Here is a 25,161-nt window from a genome sequence, read left to right as displayed (position 1 = left end):
GAGTTCATAAACCAATATTAACAAACTAAAATAAAATAATAGAATAAATAAAAGTAGAAGAACATTGAACTTGGGATTGAGAGTCACTCCTAAAACTAAGAGAAATCCTAAATTCTAATCCTAAGAGAGAGGAGAGAACCTCTCTCTCTAAAAACTACATCTACTCTTATGTAAAGTGAATTATGAAAGCCTTTTTTTTTGAATGGATGCAATCCCTCTACTTTATAGCCTCTAATCTGTGTTTTCTGGGCCGAGAACTGGGTCAGAAATAGCCCAGAATTCGCTGGTTGCGAATTCAAACACGCTGATTTTTGTCACTGCGACGCGTCCACATGGAGCACGCGGTTTCGTCACCTAGCTTCAGGGTAACTATAGCATATTATATATCAAATCGAAGCCCCGGACGTTAGCTTTCCAACGCAACTAGAACCGGGTCGTTTGGACCTCTATAGCTCAAGTTATGACTATTTGAATGCGAAGAGGTCAGGTTGACAGCTTTGCAGTTCCTTCAACTTCTTGTATTCCTTCCACTTTTGCATGCTTCTTTTCCATCCTCCAAGCCATTCCTGCCCTATAATCTCTTAAAGCACTTAACACACATATTAAGACATCTAATGGTAATAAGAGAGGATTAATAATAAGCAAATATAAGATCAAAGAAGCAAGTTTTCAATCATAGCACAAAATCAGGAAGGAGAATGTAAACTCATGCAAATAGTATGAATAAGTGGGTAAAGAGTTGATAAAATCCATTCAATTGAGCACAAGATAAACCATAAAATAGTGTTTTATCAATCGCTGAAGGGTTTGGGTTGTGTGTTGATGCAACACCGGAATGTGGTGGCTTACGCATCGCGTCAGCTGAGACCGCATGAGGTGAATTAACCCACTCATGACTTGGAGCTAGCGGCGATTGTGTTTGCATTGATGATTTGGAAGCACCACTTGTACGGAGTAAGGTTTTGCATCTTTTTTTATCATAAGAGTCTCAAGTACATCTTCGATCAGAAAGAGCTTCACGTGCGTCAGAGGAGATGGATGGATGATGAGCGGATAATTTATATGCTTTTTGGCAGTATTTTTAGTATGTTTTTAGTATATTTTAGTTAGTTTTTATTATATTTTTATTAGTTTTTATTTAAAATTCACTTTTCTGGACTTTACTATGAGTTTGTGTGTTTCTCTGTGATTTCAGGTATTTTCTGGCTGAAATTGAGGGACCTGAGCAAAAATCTGATTCAGAGGCTGAAAAAGGACTGCAGATGCTGTTAGATTCTGACCTCCCTATACTCGAAGTGGATTTTCTGGAGTTACAGAAGCCCAATTGGTGCGCTCTCAATTGCGTTGGAAAGTAGACATCTTGGGCTTTCCAGAAATATATAATAGTCTATACTTTGCCCGAGAATTGATGGCTCAAATCGGCGTTCCAAGTCATCTTAAGAATTCTGGCGTTTAACGCCAGAACTGGCACAAAAGCTGGAGTTAAACGCCCAAACTGGCACAAAAGTTGGCGTTTAACTCCAAAAAAAGTCTCTACATGTGAAAGCTTCAATGCTCAGCCCAAGCACACACCAAGTGGGCCCCGGAAGTGGATTTCTACACTAATTATTCTAGCTTACTCATCTTTCTGTAACCCTAGGTCACTAGTTTGTTATAAAAACTACTTTTAGTGATTCATTTTGGACCTCATGACATTTTAGACATTTCATATTGTATTTCTGACGGCATGAGTCTCTAAACCCCATGGTTGGAAGTGAGGAGCTCTGTTGTGTCTCGATGAATTAATGCAATTACTTCTGTTTTCTATTCAATCACGCTTGTTTCTATTCTAAGATACTCGATTGTACTTAACCGTGATGAATGTGATGATCCGTGACACTGATCATCATTCTCAACCTATGAACGCATGCCTGACAACCACTTCCGTTCTACCTTAGATTGAGTGTGTATCTCTTAGTCTCTTGGTTCATGATAAGAGTCTTCGTGGTATAGGCTAGGATTATTGGCAGCCATTCCTGAGATCTAGAAAGTCTAAACCTTGTCTGTGGTATTCCGAGTAGGATCTGGGATGGGATGACTGTGACGAGCTTCAAACTCACAAGTGTTGGGCGTAGTGACAGACGCAAAAGGATCAATGGATCCTATTCCAACATGAGTGAGAACTGACAGATGATTAGCCGTGCGGTGACAGCGCATTTGGACCATTTTCACTGAGAGGACAGATGGTAGCCATTGACAACGGTGATCCACCAACATACAGTTTGCCATGGAGGAGACTTGCGTGCATGAAGAAGAAGACATTAGGAAAGCAGAGATTCAGAAGACAAAGCATCTCCAAAACCTCAACCTGTTCTTCATTACTGCATAACAAGTATTTATTTCATGTTCTTTTACTTTTTACAATTAAATCTGAGAATTATTGATATCCTGACTAAGATTTACAAGATAACCATAGCTTGCTTCAAGCCGACAATCTCCATGGGATCGACCCTTACTCACGTAAGGTATTACTTGGACGACCCAGTGCACTTGCTGGTTAGTTGTGCAGAGTTGCAAAAGTGTGATTGTAATTTCGTGCACCAAGTTTTTGGCGCCATTGCCGGGGATTGTTCGAGTTTGGACAATTGACGGTTTATTTTGTTGCTTAAATTAGGAATATTTTATTTTTGTTGGTTTAGAGTCTTTTATTTGAGTCTAGTTTCATATTTTAAGTTTGGTGTCAGTTGCATGCTTTTATTTTCTTTTAATTTTTCGAATTTGCATGTTCTTAGTTCTTTCTTGATCTTTAAAAATTCTAAGTTTGGTGTCTTCTTTGTGTTTTCCTTTAAATTTTCGAAAAGTTGTGTTTGATTTTCTAAAAATTTTAATTTTGGTGTGTTTTTGCGCTTTTATTTACTTAAAAATTTTTCAAAAATTTGTTCTTGGTGTTCATCTTGATCTTCAAAGTGTTCTTGGTGTTCATCTTGACATTCAAAGTTTTCTTGTTTGTTCTCTTTGTTTTGATCTAAAATTTCTAAGTTTAGTGTCATTTTGTTATTTTTCTCTTTCCTCATTAAAATTCAAAAATTAAAAAAATATCTTTCCCTTATTTTACTCATAAATTTCGAAATTTTGCATTAAATTAGTCAAAGATTTTCAAAATCATATCTTTTTTTTTAGTCAAGTCAAAATTCTAATTTCAAAAAAATTGATCTTTTCAAATCTTTTTCAAAAATCAAATCTTCTTAATTTCTTCAATCATATCTTTTTAAAATAATTATCAATCATATCTTTTGATTGCTAATTTCCAAAATCTTTTTAATCAATTAATTAATTTAGTTTTCAATTTACTTTTATTGCATTTTCTTCTAATTTTCAAAAACCATATCCAAAATTTTTCAAATCTTTTTAATTAATTAGCCATTTTAGCATTCGAATTATTTATTTATCTTTTTACTTTTTCTTAATTTTTCGAAACTTTTATTTTATTTTTCATTTATTTTGTTTTATTTCATTCGGTTAATTTTAATTAAAATAAAATAATATATATATATATATATATATATATATATATATTATTTGCAATCCACATCATCTCCCTTTCTCCATCATGGACCTAAGTGGAAGTGAACAGTCCAGAAGGACTCTGGGGTCATATGCCAACCCCATTACAGCTGCATATGGGAGTAGCATCTGTATGCCTCCCATCAAAGCAAGCAGTTTTGAGCTAAACCCTCAGCTTATTATCATGGTGCAGCAAAATTGCCAGTATTCTGGTCTTCCACAGGAAGAACCTACTGAGTTTCTTGCACAGTTCTTACAAATTGCTGACACAGTACGTGATAAAGAAGTGGATCAGGATGTCTACAGATTATTATTGTTTCCATTTGCTGTAAAAGATCAAGCTAAGAGGTGGTTAAATAACCAACCCACAGCAAGCATAAAAACATGGACACAGTTAACAGACAAATTCCTGAATTAATTTTACTCTCCAAAAAGGATGGCACAGCTAAGGCTGGACATCCAAGGCTTTAAACAAGAGGATCATGAATCCCTTTATAATGCCTGGGAGAGGTACAGAGGGATGCTAAGGAAATGCCCCTCTGAAATGTTTTCAGAGTGGGTACAGTTAGACATCTTCTACTATGGGCTTACAGAAAAAGCTCAAATGTCTCTAGATCACTCGGCTGGTAGATCTATACACATGAGGAAGACAATTGAAGAGGTTCAAGAGCTCATTGATACAGTTGCTAGAAATCAACATCTGTACTCAAGCAATGAGTCCTCCATAAAAGAAGAGGCTAGGGCAGTAACTACTAAACCTGATCCTCAAGAACATATTATTGAACTTAATCAGCAATTACTCCTTATGACAAAACAATTAGCAGAATTTAAAGAGATACTCCAAGACACTAAAAAAGCTAACAAGAATATGGAAGCACAATTAAATCAGACAAGATAGCAGCTATCTAAACAGATAACAGAAGAATGCCAAGCTGTTCAACTAAGGAGCCGGAAGACATTGAATAGTTCAGCTCAAAATAGTAAAAAGCCAAGAAAGGAACAACTGACAGAGGATGACCAAACCACAGCCCAAAATCCCTCTGAGGACAGCAAGAGCCCAGAGAGGAATAACTCTAGCGTTCAAACGCCAAAAAAGGGAGAAAAGTTGGCGTTAAACGCCCATTCCTTGCCCAGTTCTGGTGTTCAAACGCCAGAAAAGGGTGGGAAACTAGCGTTAAACGCCCATTCCTTACCCAGTTCTGGCGTTCAAACGCCAATGAGGGATCAGACACCTGCAAGTGCTGATAGTAACCCCTCTAAGAAGGCTTCTCTAACCACCTCTGTATGGAATAAACCTGCAGCAACTAAGGTTGAAGAATATAAAGCCAAGATGCCTTATCCTCAGAAACTCTGCCAAACGGAACCGGATAAACAATTTGCCCGCTTTGCAGACTATCTCAGGACTCTTGAAATAAAGATCCCGTTTGCAGAGGCACTTGAGCAAATACCCTCTTATGCTAAGTTCGTGAAAGAGATCTTAAGTCATAAGAAGGATTGGAGAGAAACTGAAAAAGTTTTTCTCACTGAAGAATGCAGTGCAGTCATTCTGAAAAGCCTACCAGAGACGCTTCAAGATCCAGGAAGCTTTATGATACCATGCACATTAGAGGGTGTTTGCACCAAGACAGCTCTATGTGACCTTGGAGCAAGTATCAACCTAATACCTGCATCCACTATCAGAAAGCTTGGCTTGACTGAAGAAGTCAAACCAACCCGAATATGTCTTCAACTTGCTGATGGATCCATTAAATATCCATCAGGCATAATTGAGGACATGATTGTCAAGGTTGGGCCATTTGCCTTTCCCACTGACTTTGTAGTGCTGGAAATGGAGGAGCACAAGAGTGCAACTCTCATTTTAGGAAGACCTTTCATAGCAACTGGACGAACTCTTATTGATGTACAAAAGGGGGAAGTGACCCTGAGAGTCAATGAGGATGAGTTCAAGTTAAATGCTGTAAAAGCTATGCAGCATCCAAACACATCAAATGACTGCATAAGCACTGATATTATTGACTCTTTGGTGGAAGAGATCAATATGGCTGAAAGTCTTGAATCAGAGCTAGAGGACATCTTTAAAGATGTTCAGCCTGGTCTGGAGGAATCAGAGGAATGAAAAGAACCTCTGAAAATTCCTCAGGAAGAGGATAAGCCTCCTAAACCCGAGCTCAAACCACTACCACCATCCCTGAAATATGCATTTCTGGGAGAAGGTGACACTTTTCCAGTGATCATAAGCTCTGCTTTAAATCCACAGGAAGAGAAAACACTAATTCAAGTGCTAAGGACACACAAGACAGCTCTTGGGTGGTCCATAAGTGATCTTAAGGGCATTAGCCTAGCAAGATGCATGCACAAGATCCTATTGGAGGATGATGCTAAACCAGTGGTCCAACCACAGAGGCGGCTAAATCCAGCCATGAAGGAGGTGGTGCAGAAAGAGGTCACTAAGCTACTAGAGGCTGGGATCATTTATCCTATCTCTGATAGCCCCTGGGTGAGCCCTGTCCAAGTTGTCCCCAAGAAGGGGAGGCATGACAGTGGTCCATAATGAAAAGAATGAACTGGTTCCTACAAGAACAGTTACAGGGTGACGCATGTGTATTGATTACAGAAGGCTCAATACAGCCACCAGAAATGATCATTTTCCTTTACCATTCATAGACCAAATGCTAGAGAGACTAGCAGGTCATGAATATTACTGCTTTTTGGATGGCTATTCAGACTACAACCAAATTGCAGTGGATCCTCAAGACCAAGAGAAAATAGCATTCACATGTCCATCTGGAGTATTTGCTTACAGAAGAATGCCTTTTGGTCTGTGCAATGCACCTGCAACCTTTCAGAGGTGCATGCTCTCTATCTTCTCTGATATGGTAGAGAAATTCCTGGAAGTCTTCATGGATGACTTTTCAGTATTTGGAGACTCATTCAGCTCCTGTCTTGACCATTTAGCACTTGTTCTGAAAAGATGCCAAGAGACTAACTTAGTTTTAAACTGGAAAAAATGTCACTTTATGGTGACTGAGGGAATTGTCCTTGGGCATAAAATTTCAAACAAAGGAATAGAAGTGGATCAAGCTAAGGAGGAGGTAATTGAAAAATTACCACCACCTGCTAATGTTAAGGCAATCAGAAGCTTTCTGGGGCATGCAGGATTCTATAGGAGGTTTATAAAGGATTTCTCAAAAATTGCAAAACCTCTGAGCAATCTGCTAGCTGCTGACACGCCATTTGTATTTAACACAGAGTGTCTGCAGGCGTTTGAAACCCTGAAGGCTAAGCTGGTCATAGCACCAGTCATCTCTGCACCTGACTGGACATTACCATTCGAACTAATGTGTGATGCCAGTGACCATGCCATTGGTGCAGTGTTGGGACAAAGGCATAACAAGCTTCTGCATGTCATTTACTATGCCAGTCGTGTTCTAAATGACGCACAGAAGAACTACGCAACTACAGAAAAAGAATTGCTTGCAGTGGTTTATGCCATTGACAAGTTTAGATCCTATCTAGTAGGATCAAAAGTGATTGTGTACACTAACCATGCTACTCTTAAATATCTACTCACAAAGCAGGATTCAAAACCCAGGCTCATAAGATGGGTGTTGCTTCTGCAAGAGTTTGATATAGAAATAAGAGACAGAAAAGGGACAGAGAACCAGGTAGCTGATCACCTGTCCCGGATAGAACCAGTAGCAGGGGCGTCCCCCCTCCTACTGAGATCTCTGAGACCTTTCTGGATGAGCAACTCTTTGCTAATCAGGAAGCACCATGGTTTGCAGACATTACAAATTATAAAGCTGTGAGGTTCATACCCCAGGAGTACAGCAGGGTGCAAAAGAAAAAACTAATTTCTGATGCAAAGTACTACTTATGGGATGAACCATATCTCTTTAAGAGATGTGCAGACGAAATGATCCGTAGGTGCGTACCAACAGAGGAGGCACAGAAGATCCTATGGCATTGCCATGGATCACAGTATGGAGGACATTTCGGAGGTGAGCGGACAGCCACTAAGGTCCTCCAATGTGGCTTCTACTGGCCTACTATCTATAAAGATGCCCGAGAGTTTGTGCGTAACTGTGACAGTTGCGAAAGAACTGGTAACTTGCCCTATGGTTATGCCATGCCTCAACAAGGGATCTTAGAGATTGAGTTGTTTGATGTATGGGGCATTGACTTCATGGGTCCCTTCCCACCATCATACTCAAACACTTACATTCTGGTGGCAGTAGACTACGTATCTAAATAGGTAGAAGCAATTGCCACACCCACTAATGATACTAAGACTGTGCTGAAGTTCCTCCAGAATCATATTTTCAGCAGATTTGGTGTTCCCAGAGTACTAATTAGTGATGGGGCACTCATTTCTGCAATAAATAGCTATACTCTGCTATGGTACGATATGGAATTAGCCACAAAGTAGCAACTCCATATCACCCACAGACAAATGAGCAGGCTGAAGTCTCTAATAGAGAACTAAAAAGAATCCTGGAACGGACTGTAATTGTCCGTAAAAAGGATTGGGCAAAAAGCTTGGATGATGCTCTGTGGGTATATAGAATAGCATTCAAGACTCCTATAGGAACCTCTCCATACCAGCTTGTGTATGGCAAGGCCTGTTATTTGCCCGTGAAACTGGAACATAAGGTCTACTGTACAACCAGATTCCTATACCTAGATGCTAAGTTAGCTGGAGAGAAAAGATTGCTCCAGCTGAATGAGCTAGAAGAATTCAGACTCAATGCTTTTGAAAATGCTAAAATTTATAAGGAGAAAGCAAAAAAGTGGCATGACAAGAAACTATCATCTAGAGTCTTTGAACCAGGACAGAAGGTTCTGCTATTTAACTCTAGGCTCAGACTATTCCCCGGGAAATTGAAATCCCAGTGGAAAGGACCATATGTGATTACAAGTGTGTCACCATATGGATATGTTGAGCTTCAGGATATTGATTCTGACAAAAAGTTCATTGTTAATGGACAGAGGATCAAACACTATCTTGAAAGCAATTTTGAGCAAGAATGCTCAAAACTGAGGCTTGAATAAAGCTCAGTCAAGGTCCAGCTAAAGACAATAAAGAAGCGCTTATTGGGAGGCAACCCAATTTTTATTTATCTGTGTTAATTTTCCATTTTTCATTGTTATTTTATGTCTTCTTTAGGTTGATGATCATGTGGAGTCACAAAAACAACTACAAAAATCAAAGCAAATTAAAAAAACAGAATGAAAAATAGCACACCCTGGAGGAGAAGCCTACTGGCGTTTAAACGCCAGTAAGGGCAGCAGAATGGGCGTTAAACGCCCAATCTGGCACCATTCTGGGCGTTTAACGCCAGAAATAGGCACCAGACTGGTGTTTAACGCCAGAAAAGGGCAAGAAGCTAGCGTTAAACGCCAGAAATGGTCAGCAACCTGACGTTTAACGCCAGGATGGGCAGCAGAGGGCATTTTGCACGCCTAATTGGTGCAGGGACGAGAAATCCTTGACACCTCAGGATCTGTGGACCCCACAGGATCCCCACCTACCTCAACTCAACCTCTCTCCTCTTCACACATTCCAATAACGCCCTTCCCCAAACACCCTTCCCCATATACTTTTCCCCATCACCTCTTCACCACTCACACATCTCCATCTCCTCCATTTTCTTCTTCTTCTCCTTTCTTCTTTCTTCTTTTGCTTGAGGACGAGCAAACCTTCTAAGTTTGGTGTGGAAAAAGCATTGCTTTTTATGTTTCCATAACCATTTATGGCACCTATGGCCGGAGAAATCACTAGAAAGAGGATGGAGCAAACAAGAGAGTCCACTCGTGAACCTCAACAAAAGCAACCCATTATCCTCCATGAAATTAGAGAGGACCAAAAGGCCATGAGAGAGAAGCAACAAAGGCAAGGAAGAGACATTGAGGAGTTCAAGCACTCCATAGGATCTTCAAGAAAGAGAACTAGCCGTCATCACTAAGGTGGACCCGTTCTTTAATTTCCTTGTTCTTATTTTTCTGCTTTTCGTTTTCTATGCTTGATGTTCTATCTATGTTTGTGTCTTTATTACATGATCATTAGTGTCTTAGTGTCTATGCCTTGAAGCTATGCATATGAATCCATCACCTTTCTTAAATAAAAAGTGTTTTTAATTGAAAAAGAAAAAGAAGTGCATGAATTCCGAATTTTAAAACAATTTAATTATTTTGATATGGTGGCAATACTTTATGTTTTTCTGAATGAATGCTTAAACAGTGCATATTTTTGAATTTGTTGTCCATGAATGTTAAAATTGTTGGCTCTTGAAAGAATGATGGAAAAGGAGAAATGTTATTGATGATCTGAAAAATCATAAAAATGATTCTTAAAGCAAGAAAAAGCAGTGAAAAGCTTGCAATATATATATATATATATATATATGTGAAAAAAAAGAGGCAAAAAAAAAGAAAGAGAAAAAAAAGAAAAAGCAAGCAGAAAAAGCCAATAGCCCTTTGAACCAAAAGGCAAGGGTAAAATAAAAAAGGATCCAAGGCTTTGAGCATCAGTGGATAGGAGGGCCCACAAGAATAAAATCCTGGCCTAAGCGGCTAAACCAAGCTGTCCCTAACCATGTGCTTGTGGCGTGAAGGTGTCAAGTGAAAACTTGAGACTGAGCGGTTAAAGTCGTGGTCCAAAGCAAAAAGAGTGTGCTTAAGAGCTCTGGACACCTCTAATTGGGGACTTTAGCAAAGCTGAGTCACAATCTGAAAAGGTTCACCCAGTTATGTGTCTGTGGCATTTATGTATCCGGTGGTAATACTGGAAAACAAAATGCTTAGGGTCACGGCCAAGACTCATAAAGTAGCTGTGTTCAAGAATCAACATACTGAACTAGGAGAATCAATAACACTATCTGAATTCTGAGTTACTATAGATGCCAATCATTCTGAACTTCAAAGGATAAAGTGAGATGCCAAAACTGTTCAGAAGCAAAAAGCTAATAAGCCCCGCTCATCTAATTAAAACTGATCTTCATGGATGTTTTTGGAATTCATTGTATATTCTCTTCTTTTTATCCTATTTGATTTTTAGTTGCTTGGGGACAAGCAACAATTTAAGTTTGGTGTTGTGATGAGCGGATAATTTATACGCTTTTTGGAAGTGTTTTTAGTATGTTTTTAGTATATTTTAGTTAGTTTTTATTATATTTTTATTAGTTTTTATTTAAAATTTACTTTTCTGGACTTTACTATGAGTTTGTGTGCTTTTCTGTGATTTCAGATATTTTCTGGCTGAAATTGAGGGACCTGAGCAAAAATCTGATTCAGAGGCTGAAAAAGGACTGCAGATGCTGTTGGATTCTGACCTCCCTGCACTCGAAGTGGATTTTCTGGAGCTACAGAAGCCCAATTGGCGCGCTCTCAATTGCGTTGGAAAGTAGACATCCTGGAATTTCTAGCAATATATAATAGTCCATACTTTGCCCGAGAATTGATGGCCCAAATCGGCGTTCCAAGTCAGCTTAAGAATTCTGGTGTTTAACGCCAGAACTGGCACAAAAGCTGGAGTTAAACGCCCAAACTGGCACAAAAGCTGGCGTTTAACTCCAAGAAAAGTCTCTACATGTGAAAGCTTCAATGCTCATCCCAAACACACACTAAGTAGGCCCTGGAAGTGGATTTCTACACTAATTATTCTAGCTTACTCATTTTTCTGTAACCCTAGGTCACTAGTTTGTTATAAAAACTACTTTTAGTGATTCATTTTGGACCTCATGACATTTTACACATTTCATAGTGTATTTCTGACGGCATGAGTCTCTAAACCCCATGGTTGGAAGTGAGGAGCTCTGCTGTGTCTCGATGAATTAATGCAATTACTTCTGTTTTCTATTCAATCACGCTTGTTTCTATTCTAAGATACTCGCTTGTACTTAACCGTGATGAATGTGATAATCCGTGACACTCATCATCATTCTGAACCTATGAACGCGTGCCTAACAACCACTTCCGTTCTACCTTAGATTGAGTGTGTATCTCTTAGTCTCTTGGTTCATGATCAGAGTCTTCGTGGTATAGGCTAGGATTACTGGCAGCCATTCCTGAGATCTAGAAAGTCTAAACCTTGTCTGTGGTATTCCGAGTAGGATCTGGGATGGGATGACTGTGATGAGCTTCAAACTCACAAGTGCTGGGCGTAGTGACAGACGCAAAAGGATCAATGGATCCTATTCCAACATGAGTGAGAACCGACAGATGATTAGCCGTGCGGTGACAGCACATTTGGACCATTTTTACTGAGAGGACGGATGGCAGTCATTGACAACGGTGATCCACCAACATACAGCTTGCGATGGAAGGAGACTTGCGTGCATGAAGAAGAAGACATTAGGAAAGCAGAGATTCAGAAGACAAAGCATCTCCAAAACCTCAACCTGTTCTTCATTACTGCATAACAAGTATTTATTTGATGTTCTTTTACTTTTTACAATTAAATCTGAGAATTATTGATATCCTGACTAAGAGTTACAAGATAACCATAGGTTGCTTCAAGTCGACAATCTCCGTAGGATCGACCCTTACTCACATAAGGTATTACTTGGACGACCCAGTGCACTTGCTGGTTAGTTGTGCGGAGTTGCAAAAGTGTGATTGTAATTTCGTGCACCAATGGAGTTGCTTAAGGACTATGATTTTGAACTTAGTTATCATCCCAGAAAGGCGAATGTGGTAGCAGAGGCATTGAGTCGGAAATCTTTAACAATAGCTTGGATGAGAATCAAGGAAGAGGAGCTAGTAGATAAGTTTGTGGATTTTAAGTTGGATATTGGTGAAGTTTCCAGAAGAGCTTGTTTGAACCAGTTACAGGTCTCAAGCACATTTAAATCAGAAATATAAAGGACTCAGCAAGATGAGCAGAAGCTTCAACAATTATTTCAACCAGTTGGCGAGAAGAGGCTTGGAGAATTCACCAAAGATGATGAAGGATTATGGAAATACAAGGGAAGGATTTGCATACCGGATGTTGGGAGTTTGAGGCGAGACTTGTTGTTGGAAGCTCACAACAGTGGGTTTTCTATTCATCCCGGAAGCACGAAGATGTATTATGACTTAAAGAAGATGTTCTGGTGGCCTGGGATGAAGGGTGATATAGCTACAGTGGTATCCAAGTGTTTGACTTGCCAGAAAGTAAAGATAGAGCACCAGAAACCATCAAGAATGCTACAACCACTTGAGATTCTTCAGTGGAAGTGGGAAGGAATCGTGATGGATTTTGTGACCGGTTTACCGAGGACTAGGTCGGAATTTGATGTAATTTGGGTGATCGTGGATCGCTTAACCAAATCTGCTTATTTTCTGCCTATCCGAGTAAACTGTTCTATGGAGGAGTTGGCAAGATTGTACATCAAGGAGATAGTAAGGTTGCATGGTGTGCCATCAAGCATAGTGTCGGACCGTGATCCCCGATTCACTTCAAGGTTTTGGGGAGCTTTCCAAAGAGCTTTTGATACGAAGCTATGTCTCAGTACCGCATCATCCGCAAATCGATGGACAGTCGGAAAGGACTATTCAGACGTTGGAAGATATGCTTAGAGCATGTGTTTTGGATCAACCCGGGAGTTGGGATCATTACATGCCATTGGTGGAGTTTGCGTATAACAACAGCTTTCATGCGAGCATAGGGATGGCTCCGTATGAGGCATTGTATGGACGGAAGTGCCAATCTCTACTTTGTTAGTATGAATCTGGTGAAGCAAGTGTTTTGGGTCCTGAGGTAATAGCAGAGACTACTTAAAATATTAAGAAGATTCATGCAAGGATTCTAACTGCTCAGAGTCGACAGAAGAGCTACACGGACCAGAGAAGAAAACCATTAGAGTTTGAAGTGGGAGAACATGTATTTCTTCGGGTGACACCGACAACTGGGATTGGAAGAGAAATTAAGAACAAGAAGTTGAACCCAAGGTATATAAGACCGTTTGAGGTTTTAAGGCGATTCGGGCCGGTGGCGTATCAAGTTGCTTTGCCACCTCATCTGTCTAACCTGCATGACGTATTCCACGTGTCACAACTTCGCAAGTACACGCCGGATGCAGCTCATGTGTTGGAGCCTGAATCGGTTGAGTTGAGGGAAAACTTAACCTTCCAAGTAACGCCAGTGAGGATTGACGAAGTACGAAGAAGCTACGAGGAAAAGAAGTTCAGTTGGTTAAGGTTGCTTGGGAGTGAGCAGGAGTTGAAGAGCATACTTGGGAGTTGGAGTCTGAGATGCGAAAGGATTAGTTCGAGATGCGAAAGGATTATCCTGAGCTGTTCTCAGGTAATTCAAATTTTAACGGCAAAATTTCTTATTTGGTGGGGAGAATGTAAGAACCGCAACTAATCAACCGGTTAATTAAGTAATCAGTTGCCTAAGTTAGACTCCGAAAAGTTAGAGTGAGAATTAGAGGATTTAAAGGTGATTTTTGGACTCAGTGGGTTTTTCTAAGTCAGAAATGTGTTTCCTGCAAAAAATCACAAAAAAACCGCGAACCTGTTCAAGTCTGCCCGGTACCACACGAGAAAAAGTGAAAATCGTCAAAAACCTTAGAAAAATATTAGAAATGGAAAATCGGGTGTTAATTTTAAAGGTTTGGCCTGAAGTTGGGCCAAACGGGCTAAAAACGCTAACGGGTTGGATTGGACCCAAGTTGGGCCCAAGCCCAACATATAAAAGGTTCATTAATGAACCCATTTTCAGCACACACACACACACATAAACACCACACACCATGCTGAAATAGAAAGGGGAGAAGAGGAAGAAGAAGATACTATTCACTTCAATCTTCTTTTTGCGATATCTTGAGCTACAGTGCTCCGATCGCTGCACCGTTTGCGGCTACGCGTTTCTTGTGAAGAGCTTTACAAAACTCATACAAGAAAATGGAGAGGTAACTACGAAATCCTTTCTATTCTTCTCTCCAAAATTTCGATTCTTAGGGTTTGTGATTAAGTGAGTTTTTGTGATTTTGGATGTTTAGGTTTGCTCTAATCCTTGCTTAGCCTTGGATTTTTGCTATCAAATCTGGTTGAAAAAAAGGTAAGAACCATTAAACCCTTGTGAAATTTCAAGTTTGATAAACCATAGGTTGAATTATGGTGAATTATGTGTGTTATAGCTTGAAGTGGTGAGTAATTGAACTTGTTAGAGCTTATTGGTAATTGTTGGTGGCTTGGATTGTGATGGAAAAGCCTAGCTTGTACTCAACTTTGGTTTAAAGGCATATTGAGAATCAACCAAGGTATGGTTTCGATTTTTTCTATGTAGTATATAATATTCATGGTCACATAGGCTAGTGACCCATATGATAGGTTAGAATTATAATGGTTGATGAGTTGTTTGAATGTTGATGTATGATGATTTATGGTGGGGTGATGATTATTAAGACTAATTATGATGATTGATAATGTTAAGATATATGTAAAATTGATGTTAATGATATGGTTATGTGGTTTTAAAAGTTGAATGAGGATTTATTGTAGTATCGCATGATTGGTATTGATGGTTAGAGAATGGTGAAATGTGATGGAAAGATTTGGTAAGTGGTGAATTTTGACCCAAGAGGGTAGTTTGTGTTGTAAATGGGAGGTTGGTGTTGTTTTGATTGGAGGTAGATTGAGGATTTTGGAATAGTTGGTAAATTATGACTTTTGGTAAAAGTTGGTTTTTGATGAACTTTGTTCGATCATAACTTATGCCTCGGTTTTCAAAATTTGATGAGGTTTGTTTAAAATTAAAGATCTTTGAAAATCCTTTAAATTGATATAAACTTTGAAAAATTTAAAATTTTGTAGAGGAGGTTATGATCATTCAAAGTTAGTGTTAAAAATCTAAAATTCTGCTAAGTTGCAGAATTTTATGATTTTTGATGTGTGCGCACGCACATCCTTGTGCGCGCGCACAACCCTGCAAAAACCTTATCTGTGCAGACGCACACACCTTTGTGCACGCACAGGCAGGGAAGTGCCTACAGGTTGTAACGCTAGCACAGCTGGTGCGCGCACACATCAATGGAGAATTGCGACCTGTGCGGACGTACCCACGTCTGTGCACACGCACAAGTCGGGAAGAGGAGTCTGTTGGGGGCGCTAGCGCACCCTGTGCAAGTGAACAGACTTTATAAATTTCAGAATCTGTGCGTATGCACACCCCTGTGCACACGCACACTTTTAAAATCTTCTTGGGCGTGCGCAGCACACACCCCTGTGCGGCCGCACACGCCCTGTTTCTCAAAATTTTATTTGTTTTCAACTATTCTACCTTCCCAACAAGGTTGTAAGCTTCCTTAACATGATTTATAGACTTTTGGGCTTGGTTTTGTGTATTAGAATATGGGATATAACCTAAGGGTTTTAGTGGATGAATTTAAGACAAATTAGAAAACGGAGGCCTAGGTTTCTGGCGTACTGAGGATGATTCGGCATTATGTGATGAATGGTTGAGGAATGAGATAAGAATTGAGGAACCATTGAGTTCGAAACTAAGATGTGAATTTACTGTGGTTGAGATGAGTTGGGGACTCTGGAATGAGATGATGGATCCATGTATGTTAAAAATGTTTTTCTGAAAACCACTGAAATAATGTTTTTATTGAGATTATGAGACGCTATGCGCCCGGCAGGGACGGTGGTTGGATCTCGCCTGTCGAGGTAGCGGCAGCGGCGTAAGGGCGGTGGTTCATCCCGCTTACGTTAAGATGTGAGGTCTGTGGCAAGAGTATCCCGCTTGCATCCCTTCGGATCTATAGAGCGTGCTGGCGCCGGTACCTGGACAGTGATCCGAGCACTATATCTCGGGGGTTCCCATATGAGAATTTCGAAGGGCGACGTCTCCATGGAGATGTGTCGGGTTGGCAGTTGAACTGACTATGTGATATCACAGCCAGTAGGGCAGGCATTCATCATATGCATTTTCTATATGTTTGTATGCTTTGATTACTTGTAATGGCTTGCCTAATTGAATAACATGCCTAATTGCTATCTGAATTATTTGCCTTATATGCTTCTACTTGTGTTTTACTTGCACTGTATATTATCTGTGCTTTTTACTAGGATTGAGGAGGTTCGGAAGGCGGTGGCGATGGCATCGCATGGAGGATCGGTTGGTGAAGGCTGTGGGACAGCGGTGTTTGGTTAAAGTAGAAATCCCTAAGATAGATTACCTGGTTTATTTAAGTTAAGGTTGATATAATTATGCTTATTTGTTTTAGAATGCTTTAAGTTTGAATCTTGTGAGGGTATAGAGTTTAGGATTGCCTTTGGTGTCCCGGGGTCTTATATCCTACATCACTGGGCACTGTTACCATACTGAGAACCTCTGATTCTCATACCATATTTCTATTGTATTTTTCAGATGCAGGTCGCAACCCACCTCGGTGGGTTGCTTTGGATGGTGACAGAAGCGGAGGATCTTGGATTCTTTTGGAGTCTTTTTGGTTTAATTTGTTTATACATCTCTCCTTTTGTAATTTGTTTTGCCTAGAGGCTTACATTTGAGAGAACAAAACTTGTATAAGTTGTTTTCACTGTATGGTTCTGTATACCTGTATATGGCTAACCGGCTTAAACTTTTCGAGCCGTGGCTAGTTTCCAATGATATTATATACTTATCTTTTGCTATATCTTATCTGTTTCTTGTGCCTCAAGCTAGTGGCTTCGTTATTACGTTTTGCGCTTTTCAAATCCAAAATTTGAGCTATATCTTTCATCGGGCTTCTAGATTATACTAATCTTTCTATATATATATATATATATATATATTATGTATGAGCTTAGAACTGTCGTAATCTCTGATTAACCTTTGCTTTACGACGAGAGGTAAAGTTTAGGCTAATTAGGGTGTTACAAATTTGGTCTCAAGTTGGAGAACCATGTAAATGCATTTTTTGTTAAAGAAGAAGGGAAATATCTCATCTTGAGATATTCATTAGAAGCTGCTTCCCTAATTTCAACAGTAGATCGTGTAATATGCTCTACTGTAGACTCATTTTCTTCTCCAGAAAATTTTGTAAGGGATTTTGGAATTTTCCAACCTCTTGGAAGCTCTGCTTGTTGAACACATTCAGGAAAAGTAGACACAAAATATGGTCTATTTAAACAACCCACACTAAATTCCAAACGGTTTAAAACTTGTTCGACATTTCTTGCTAGATTATTATGCCCCTAAGTTGTTTTGCCTAAGTCTTTACAACATATCATCAGCATTTTGACCATGTCTAGGCATATGAACATCATAATTAGGAATTGTTCCACCGTTCTGATTGACATTATCAAATCTTAAACCCTGGTTATCATTTTCTTCTAAATTCACCACAGTAGCAATCCTATTAACTTGCCTATTTAATTGTTCAATTCTAGTGTTTGTGTTTTTAAAAGAGGATTTAAAACTGTCACCGTTTGATGAGTTAACATGTTTACTAGATTATGGTGGATTTCATCCATCTGTTGCCTAATATTTGCTAAAGATCCAACGGTTTGACTAGGTTGATTAACAGGCATTGCTCTTGACATGTCAGGAAACACAGACCTAGAGTTTTCTACCCTAGTAACAGTGGGTGTAGTAGGATTAGATGCGTGGTTATTTCCTGTGTTAATGGCATGTGAAAAATTTTGTTGCGACATATGTGAACCTGACACCCCAGAAATAGGTACATTTGACATGCCATATGCATTCTGGTAAAGAGGATTTTGAAAAGTTGAGTAGAGAGGCACAGGCAATCCTTGTGTCACCATGGGGGGGGGACATACCCCGGTGGCAAGCCATATGGCGGCCACTGATAAACCACTATTTTATGATTTATCTTATGCTCAATTGAGTGGTTTTTATCAATTCTTTACCCACTTATTCATATGATTTGCATGATTTTACGTTTTCCTTCCTGATTTTGTGCTATGATTGAAAACATGCTTCTTTGGACTTAAATTTTCTATGTTTAAATCTTCTCTTATTACCATTCGATACCTTGATATGTGTGTTAAGTGTTTTTAGAGATTACAGGACAGGAATGGCTTAGAGGATGGAAAGGAAGCATGCAAAAGTGGAAGGAATACAAGAAACTGAAGGAACTGCTAAAGTTGTCCAGCCTGACCTCTTGGTACTAAATTGATGATAACTTGAGCTACAAAGGTCCAAATGAGGCGGTTGTAGTTGCATTGGAAAGCTAACATCCGGGGCTTTGTAACGATATATAATTTGTCATAGCTGCCCCGAAGATAGGTGACACACACGCGTGGATCACGCATACGAGTGACCTGGCAAAAATCCAATCCACGCCCATGCGTGGACAACGCTCACGCGTGACTTTGCCGTATGCTGGACGTATCAGAAATCGCTGGGGGCAATTTCTGAGCTATTTTTGACCCAGTTTTTAACCCAGAAAATACATATTAGAGGATATAAAGTGGGGGAATCAATCAATTCATTAAGACAACATTCATAATTCACAATTTTAGGTTTTAGATGTAGTTTCTAGAGAGAGAGGTTCTCTCCTCTCTCTTAGGTTTTAGGATTTAGGATTTCTCTTAGGTTAGGTTTACTTCTTCTTCATTCCAGGTTCAATGTTCCTTTAATTTAATTTCTCTTCTACTTTTATTTATTCTATTACTTTAGTTTGTTTATTTTCCCAAATTGATTTATGAACCTTCCAATGTTAGATTTGATTTTATATTTAATGCAATTCGAGGTATTTCAAATTTATGGTTGTTTTTTCTATTTATGATATAAATAATTTGGATTTTTTCCCTTTTGGCTTTGGTTGAGTAATTGGTGACACTTGAGTTGTCAAACTCAGCTGTTGATTAAAAATTGGAAATTGTTGATTGATTTGGATCCCTCTAAAGCTAGTCTTTCCATAGGAGTTGACTAGGACTTGAGGAATCAAATTAATTAGTCCACTTGACTTTCATTTATTTAGTAAGGGTTAACTAAGTGGGAGCAATAAACAATTCTCATCACACCTGATAAGGATAACTAGGATAGGATTTCCAATTCTCATACCTTGCCAAGAGTTTTTATAGTTAGTTTGTTTCCATTGCCATTTACTGTTGTTGCTTCTTATCTTAAAAAAATCCAAAAAGATACTTTTTCCATAACCAATAATAAACACACCTCCCTGCAATTTCTTGAGAGACGACCCAAGGTTTCAATACTTCGGTTATCAATTTTATTGGGTTTGCTTAAGTGACAACCAAAACTTTTGTACGAAAGGATTCTCTGTTGGTTTAGAAACTATACTTACAACAGGAATTTATTTGTGAAAATTCTTTACTAGCAGAAAATCAGTTCATCAAAATGGCGCCGTTGCTGGGAAATTGCAAGCGTGTGCCTTATTATTGGTTATTGTAAATATTTGCTTTTTCGTTTCTTTGTTAGTATTTTTAGTTTTAGGAGTTTATTTTCATTAATTTTTATTAATTTTATTTTCTTTAGCTACTATGAATTCTCACCCCTCTGGTTTCAAGTTTGGTTCCAATGTTATTGTAAGGAATAGAAACTATAATGAAAACAGGCATCAAGGTTGGAAAAATCAAAGATGGGAGGAGTCACAAGGATTTGATCAACCCTCTTGGCAACAAACCCATATGGTTTCCAATGAGGACATGTTAGCTTTCTGACGTTCGGACACTCAAAGAACCCCCATGGCTTCATGTAGAGAATCTAATGAAGAACGTAGCATGAAGGAGACACTAGAAACTTCGGTGGACAGTGAGCAGCATGACTTTGTATTGGAACAATTGGAGGAAGTCGTAATCGTTAAAGAGGAAGAAGTGGTCAAAGACTTAGGAGATGCGGAACGTCCATGGGAAAGCCCAGTCATAGAACCCCCTTCTAAGGAGTTTGAATTTAATGTTGAGGAGGGTGTACAACCTCCAAGGCATATCATGATTGAAGACTTTGAAGGGGATGATCAAGAGATGGATTCAATCATTGATGAATTCTTATCTACATTTGAATCATCTCCCATATGACTTGACATAGAGATTAAAGAAGAAGAAGCACAACCTCCCATGCCCTTGGTGAACAATGAAGAAGAGATCGAATTGGAAGAAAACTACCAAGAGGAAGAGGTTGAAATAGAAGAATCTTGCAAGGAGGTGGAAGTTGTCAAGAAAGAGCTCAAGGGAATTGAGTTGGAAATCACCTTGCCAAAGTTGTTGGAGACCTCTCCCCCAAAGCCATCACCGTCCATTCCTTCATTCAAGTGGGTAAATCTTTCATCTCTAAGCTTAATTAGCCCACTTGAATATACTTTGCTTCAGACGGATGGGCAACTTAGAGCTCTTTGTGGCTATAAGAGTAAGAGGGAGATGGTCAGTGGTTGGCAACACAATCCTAGGTTCATTGTGGTAGGAAGCTCACGGCTGAATTATCATGGTTGGAAGAATACTAAATTGTATGGGTCTAGGAAGCTGTTTGGATGCCTCAGTGAGAATTTGGATTGCTTACCACCCGGTTGGAACAAAGATGGTCAACAAGAATACGGGTGCAAAAGCAAGGTTTGGGACCCCGGAATTCATTCCAACAACCAACACTCCCGGAGCCTTGTCACTTGCTTTAACTTGCTTGAAGGCTTTATACAACTGGTTTGGGATCCCGGAGGATATTGGAATTACAAACACTGGTGGAGATTCCTGGATGAGTTCAAGCACAAGCCTCCATGACAAGGAGCTCGCCAAATGTCCAACTTAAGGACTCTAACTAAAAGTGCTAGGTGGGAGACAACCCACCATAGTATGATCATTCTTTTTCAGTCTTAGTTTTATTTTATTTTATTTTATTCTTAGTTTTATTTTATTCTATTTTTCTTAGTGTTCATGCATATAGTCTGCATTTGCATCTGCATTCTGCATAAAAAAATGCACGCGACGCGCGAGCGTCGTTGACGCGTTCGCGTCATATGAGCATTTGAAACAAGAAGAAAAGAAGCAGAGAGTCACGCTGGAGCATGGCTGGAGGCGTGCCTTAGGCACAAACACGCCCACGCGAACGCGTCCCTGACGCGTCCGCGTCGCTTGCGAAATCAGCCATCCACGCGTGTGCGTCACCCCCGCATACGCGTGACCCTACAAATTGGCGTAAAAATGTGTTTAGAAAGAAAGTTGTGATTGTGTGGTGCTGGAATGGTGCTGGAAGCACAAGCCCTATCACGCGTACGCGTCCCTCGTGCGTACGCGTCATTTTTTAAAAGTAAGGCCATTCACGCGTGCGCGTCCCTCACGCGCACGCATCACCCTAAATTTTGGCAATGTGCGTATGAAACAGAGAGTTGTGCGTGCGCGAGGCTGTTCTCGCGCCAATACCACAATTCAGGTCACGCGTACGCATCACTTGAAAATATCACAAACCACGCGAACGCGTGCCCCACGCGTTCACGTCGCATGCGACGCACAGTTTATCCAGATCAGCGCCAGAATTCCTATCTTTTCTTCTCCAATCCTATTTATCTTTCTATTATCATTCTTTCTTCTTTCTTCTATCTTTTCTTATTCTTTCTTCTTCCTTTCTTACTTTCTTCTTCTTCATCTCTTTAACTTCTCATCCTTCTTTTCTTTCATTCTATTTTACTCAATTTATTTGAATACTTTCATTCATTGCATTTTAATTTTTTGCATATTTTTATCTCCTTTTCTAAATCTATTATTTTTTCATTGGTGTTAAATTTTCTTATTCAACTATTACATCTTTTCTTGAATTATTCTGGTGCTTCATGACTTGTTTTATTCTGATTGGGTATTATTCATAAGTCAATGCTAATATTTTATGATACTTGTATTCCATTTGCATTACTATGCACTTACACTATCTTTCATTACCAAATCTCTCTCCCCATTGTTGCGATTCTTGCACAATTGATATGCCATTTGCTTCTATTGTTTCTCACGTATATGTTGTAGCTACCATGTAATTGAGACCCTTATTATTTGCATTAACCCAACCATATTTTAATTTGTTTTCTATCTTTGTTTTTGGGTTACTTTTCCTCCTGTTCCTCTTCTTTCAGGGTGGCCATCGAGAAGGGAAATGAGAAGTTTCTAAATGGGGCGAACAACAAGACCATCTGCATAATCTATGGAGAAAAGCGTCAGTTGGAGCAACCCATCCACTTGTACATCTCTGCATGCACCGAGGATGGTGCAATCTTTAAGTGTGGGGAGGTCGATACCGACTTCTGCAGGTTAGTACTTCCTGACTCAACACCAATGTTTAACTTTTTTTTTCTAGGATAGTGATTTCATTACTAGAAAAAGGTCCATTAAGGACTTACATGCACTAAGGGGGTACATAAGGAAAAGTTCCACCAAATGAATTTAATTAAAGTTTATTACATTAAAGAAGTATGAAGAATTGGTAAAGTCAGTTCATCCCCATTCGTTCTTGTTGCATAGTACGGGCTTCTTCAACACAAAGGGATGGAGGCTTCCTGTACCCATCGAATATGAAGCGATTTTTGGCCTTCCAAAGCTGCCATAGAAGGTTAGCCGCTAGCTCCATTCGATCTGATTTGTCACTGAAGGCTTCCATTTTCTCTGTAACTTCTTTCCAACATCGCTAAGGGTGTTCATCTGGGTTTGGGATGGGGAAATAAGCTTCCAACGAATCAGTGCAGAACCACAGACAATGGTGGACTGACTCTTCTGCCGAACACCTAGGACAGGTCGAGTTCACTGTTTCAATTCTGGCACTAATTTTGAGCTTTACCGGTAAGGTATTATGTAGTAATTTCCAAAGAAAGCTTCTAATTTTTGGTTGGCTTTTCAAATTCCAGATGCTAGACCAAAGGGATTTCGAGTGGCATTGTTCCGGAAGAAACTCAAGCGGCGGATGATTGAATTGGAAAGCAATGTTGTACCCAGACGCAACCGTGTATGCACCAGTTTGGTTCATCATCCAGGTAACCTTATCTTCTCCTTCCTGGATATTTGTTTGTAAAATAGCTGTTGCTACTGTTGGGCTGAATGTCTCTGTTATTTTTTGTTGATTCCACTGGCCATTTGATTGAATTAGTTCAGACACCCATTTTAGAGCATGATCTGAGGTTGGGGTAGGATTAGGAGTAATAGCCACAAAGTTTATGACCCAAGAATCTTTCTTAATTCTGATTGATCTGCCATTTTCAACTCTCTAGAGAATTCCTTTTTCCAACACCTTTCTGCTTTCTATGATGCTACGCCATCTCCAAGAGGGGTTTGTTCCTGTCTCAACACTCAAAAATGTGGAAAATCTAAAGTATTTGCTTTTTAGGACCTTGTAGATTAACGAATGAGGTCTTGTTAAAAGCCTCTATCCTTGCTTTGCAAGCATTGCAAGGTTAAAAGCTTTTATGTCTTTAAAATTGAGTCCACCTTGTGATTTTGGTCTACACGTTATCTTCCACCCCACCCAATGTATCCTCCGTTCATTACCTTTTTGTCCCCACCAAAACTGCATAATAGCTTTTTGAATCTCTTCTAGTAGAGTGTCTGGTAGCTTGAAATAGCTTAAGGTGTAAATCGGAATCGCCGTTGCGACAGCTTTAATTAGGATTTCCCTACCAGAAGAAGACAAGAGAGACCTTTTCCATAACTGGAGTTTCTGGTTTACCTTGTCTTTGATATAGTTAAAAGTAGCTCTTTTTTACCTCTGAATTACCGCTGGGAGTCCGAGATACTTGTTCTGGTTTCCCACATGAGGCACTCGAAGGATATTAGCTAGGTGATCTCGAGTAGGTCCCGGGGTATTCCGACTAAAAAACACAGATGATTTATTCAGGTTCACCACTTGACCGCTCACTTCCTCATATGTCTTCAGTATTCTGATAAGACTATCATAATCTTCCTCAGAGGCTCGGTAGAAAAGGATAGAATCATCTGCAAAAAATAGATGACTGAGTTTTGGACAGCTGTGATTTAGTCTCAATCCAGAAAATTTGTGTCTCTGTTCTCCTCTGTGGAGCAGATGGGATAGTCCCTCTGCACAAAAAAGGAATAGATATGGGGAGAGGGGGTCGCCTTGTCGTAATCCCCTACATGGTTTGAAAAAACCATGAGGTTGTCCATCCACAGTAACAGAGTAAGAAACCATCATCACACATTCCTTGATCAAGTTAATCCATTTGTTGCAAAATTCAAATTTTTTCATTATCTCCCAGAGAAAAGACCATTCAACCCTGTCATACGCTTTGCTCATATCCAGTTTCAAAGCCAAATCATACTGACCAAATCTCTTATTCTTTAGAAAGTGCATAAATTCATGTGCTATCAAAATATTATCACTGATCAAACGACCCTTGATAAAAGCACTCTGGGAATCATTAATAACTCTGTTCATGACCAAATGAAGTCTGTGCACCAGAATTTTAGAAATAATTTTGTAGAAAACACTAATAAGGCTTATGGGCCTAATATGTGTCATAGAGGTAGCATTTTCAATCTTTGGAATAAGGCAGATATTTGTATGATTAAAAGCTTTTAAAAGTTTACCTCCAGCAAAAAAGCTCTTGACCGTTTGTACCACATCCTCCTTAATTGTTTCCCAGAAGAAGTGAAAAAACTTGGCCATGAAACCATCATCACCAGGGGCTGAGAATGGGTTTATAGAAAAAGCAGCAGCTTTAACCTCTTGTTCTGTGACTGGCC

The 25,161-nt window shown here is 39.5% G+C and overlaps 1 protein-coding gene across 1 annotated transcript in view; it reads left to right on the top strand.

The window, feature by feature from the left end:
* The window catches only part of LOC112721154 (uncharacterized), a 33,187-nt gene extending 9,595 nt beyond the window's left edge, over positions 1-23,592 (top strand). Inside the window, exons 5-7 of the mRNA XM_029289910.1 lie at positions 22,548-22,627; positions 23,313-23,438; positions 23,552-23,592. Of these exons, the coding sequence (XP_029145743.1) occupies positions 22,548-22,627; positions 23,313-23,438; positions 23,552-23,592 (247 nt within the window). The remainder of the gene's footprint in view (positions 1-22,547; positions 22,628-23,312; positions 23,439-23,551) is intronic.
* Positions 23,593-25,161: the final 1,569 nt, after the last annotated feature.

Source organism: Arachis hypogaea, chromosome 11 (genome assembly GCF_003086295.3).
Source record: "Arachis hypogaea cultivar Tifrunner chromosome 11, arahy.Tifrunner.gnm2.J5K5, whole genome shotgun sequence".
Lineage (NCBI taxonomy): Eukaryota > Viridiplantae > Streptophyta > Magnoliopsida > Fabales > Fabaceae > Arachis > Arachis hypogaea.
The sequence above is the reverse complement of the archived record's forward strand: the minus strand, read 5'-3'. Positions and strand labels throughout refer to the sequence as shown.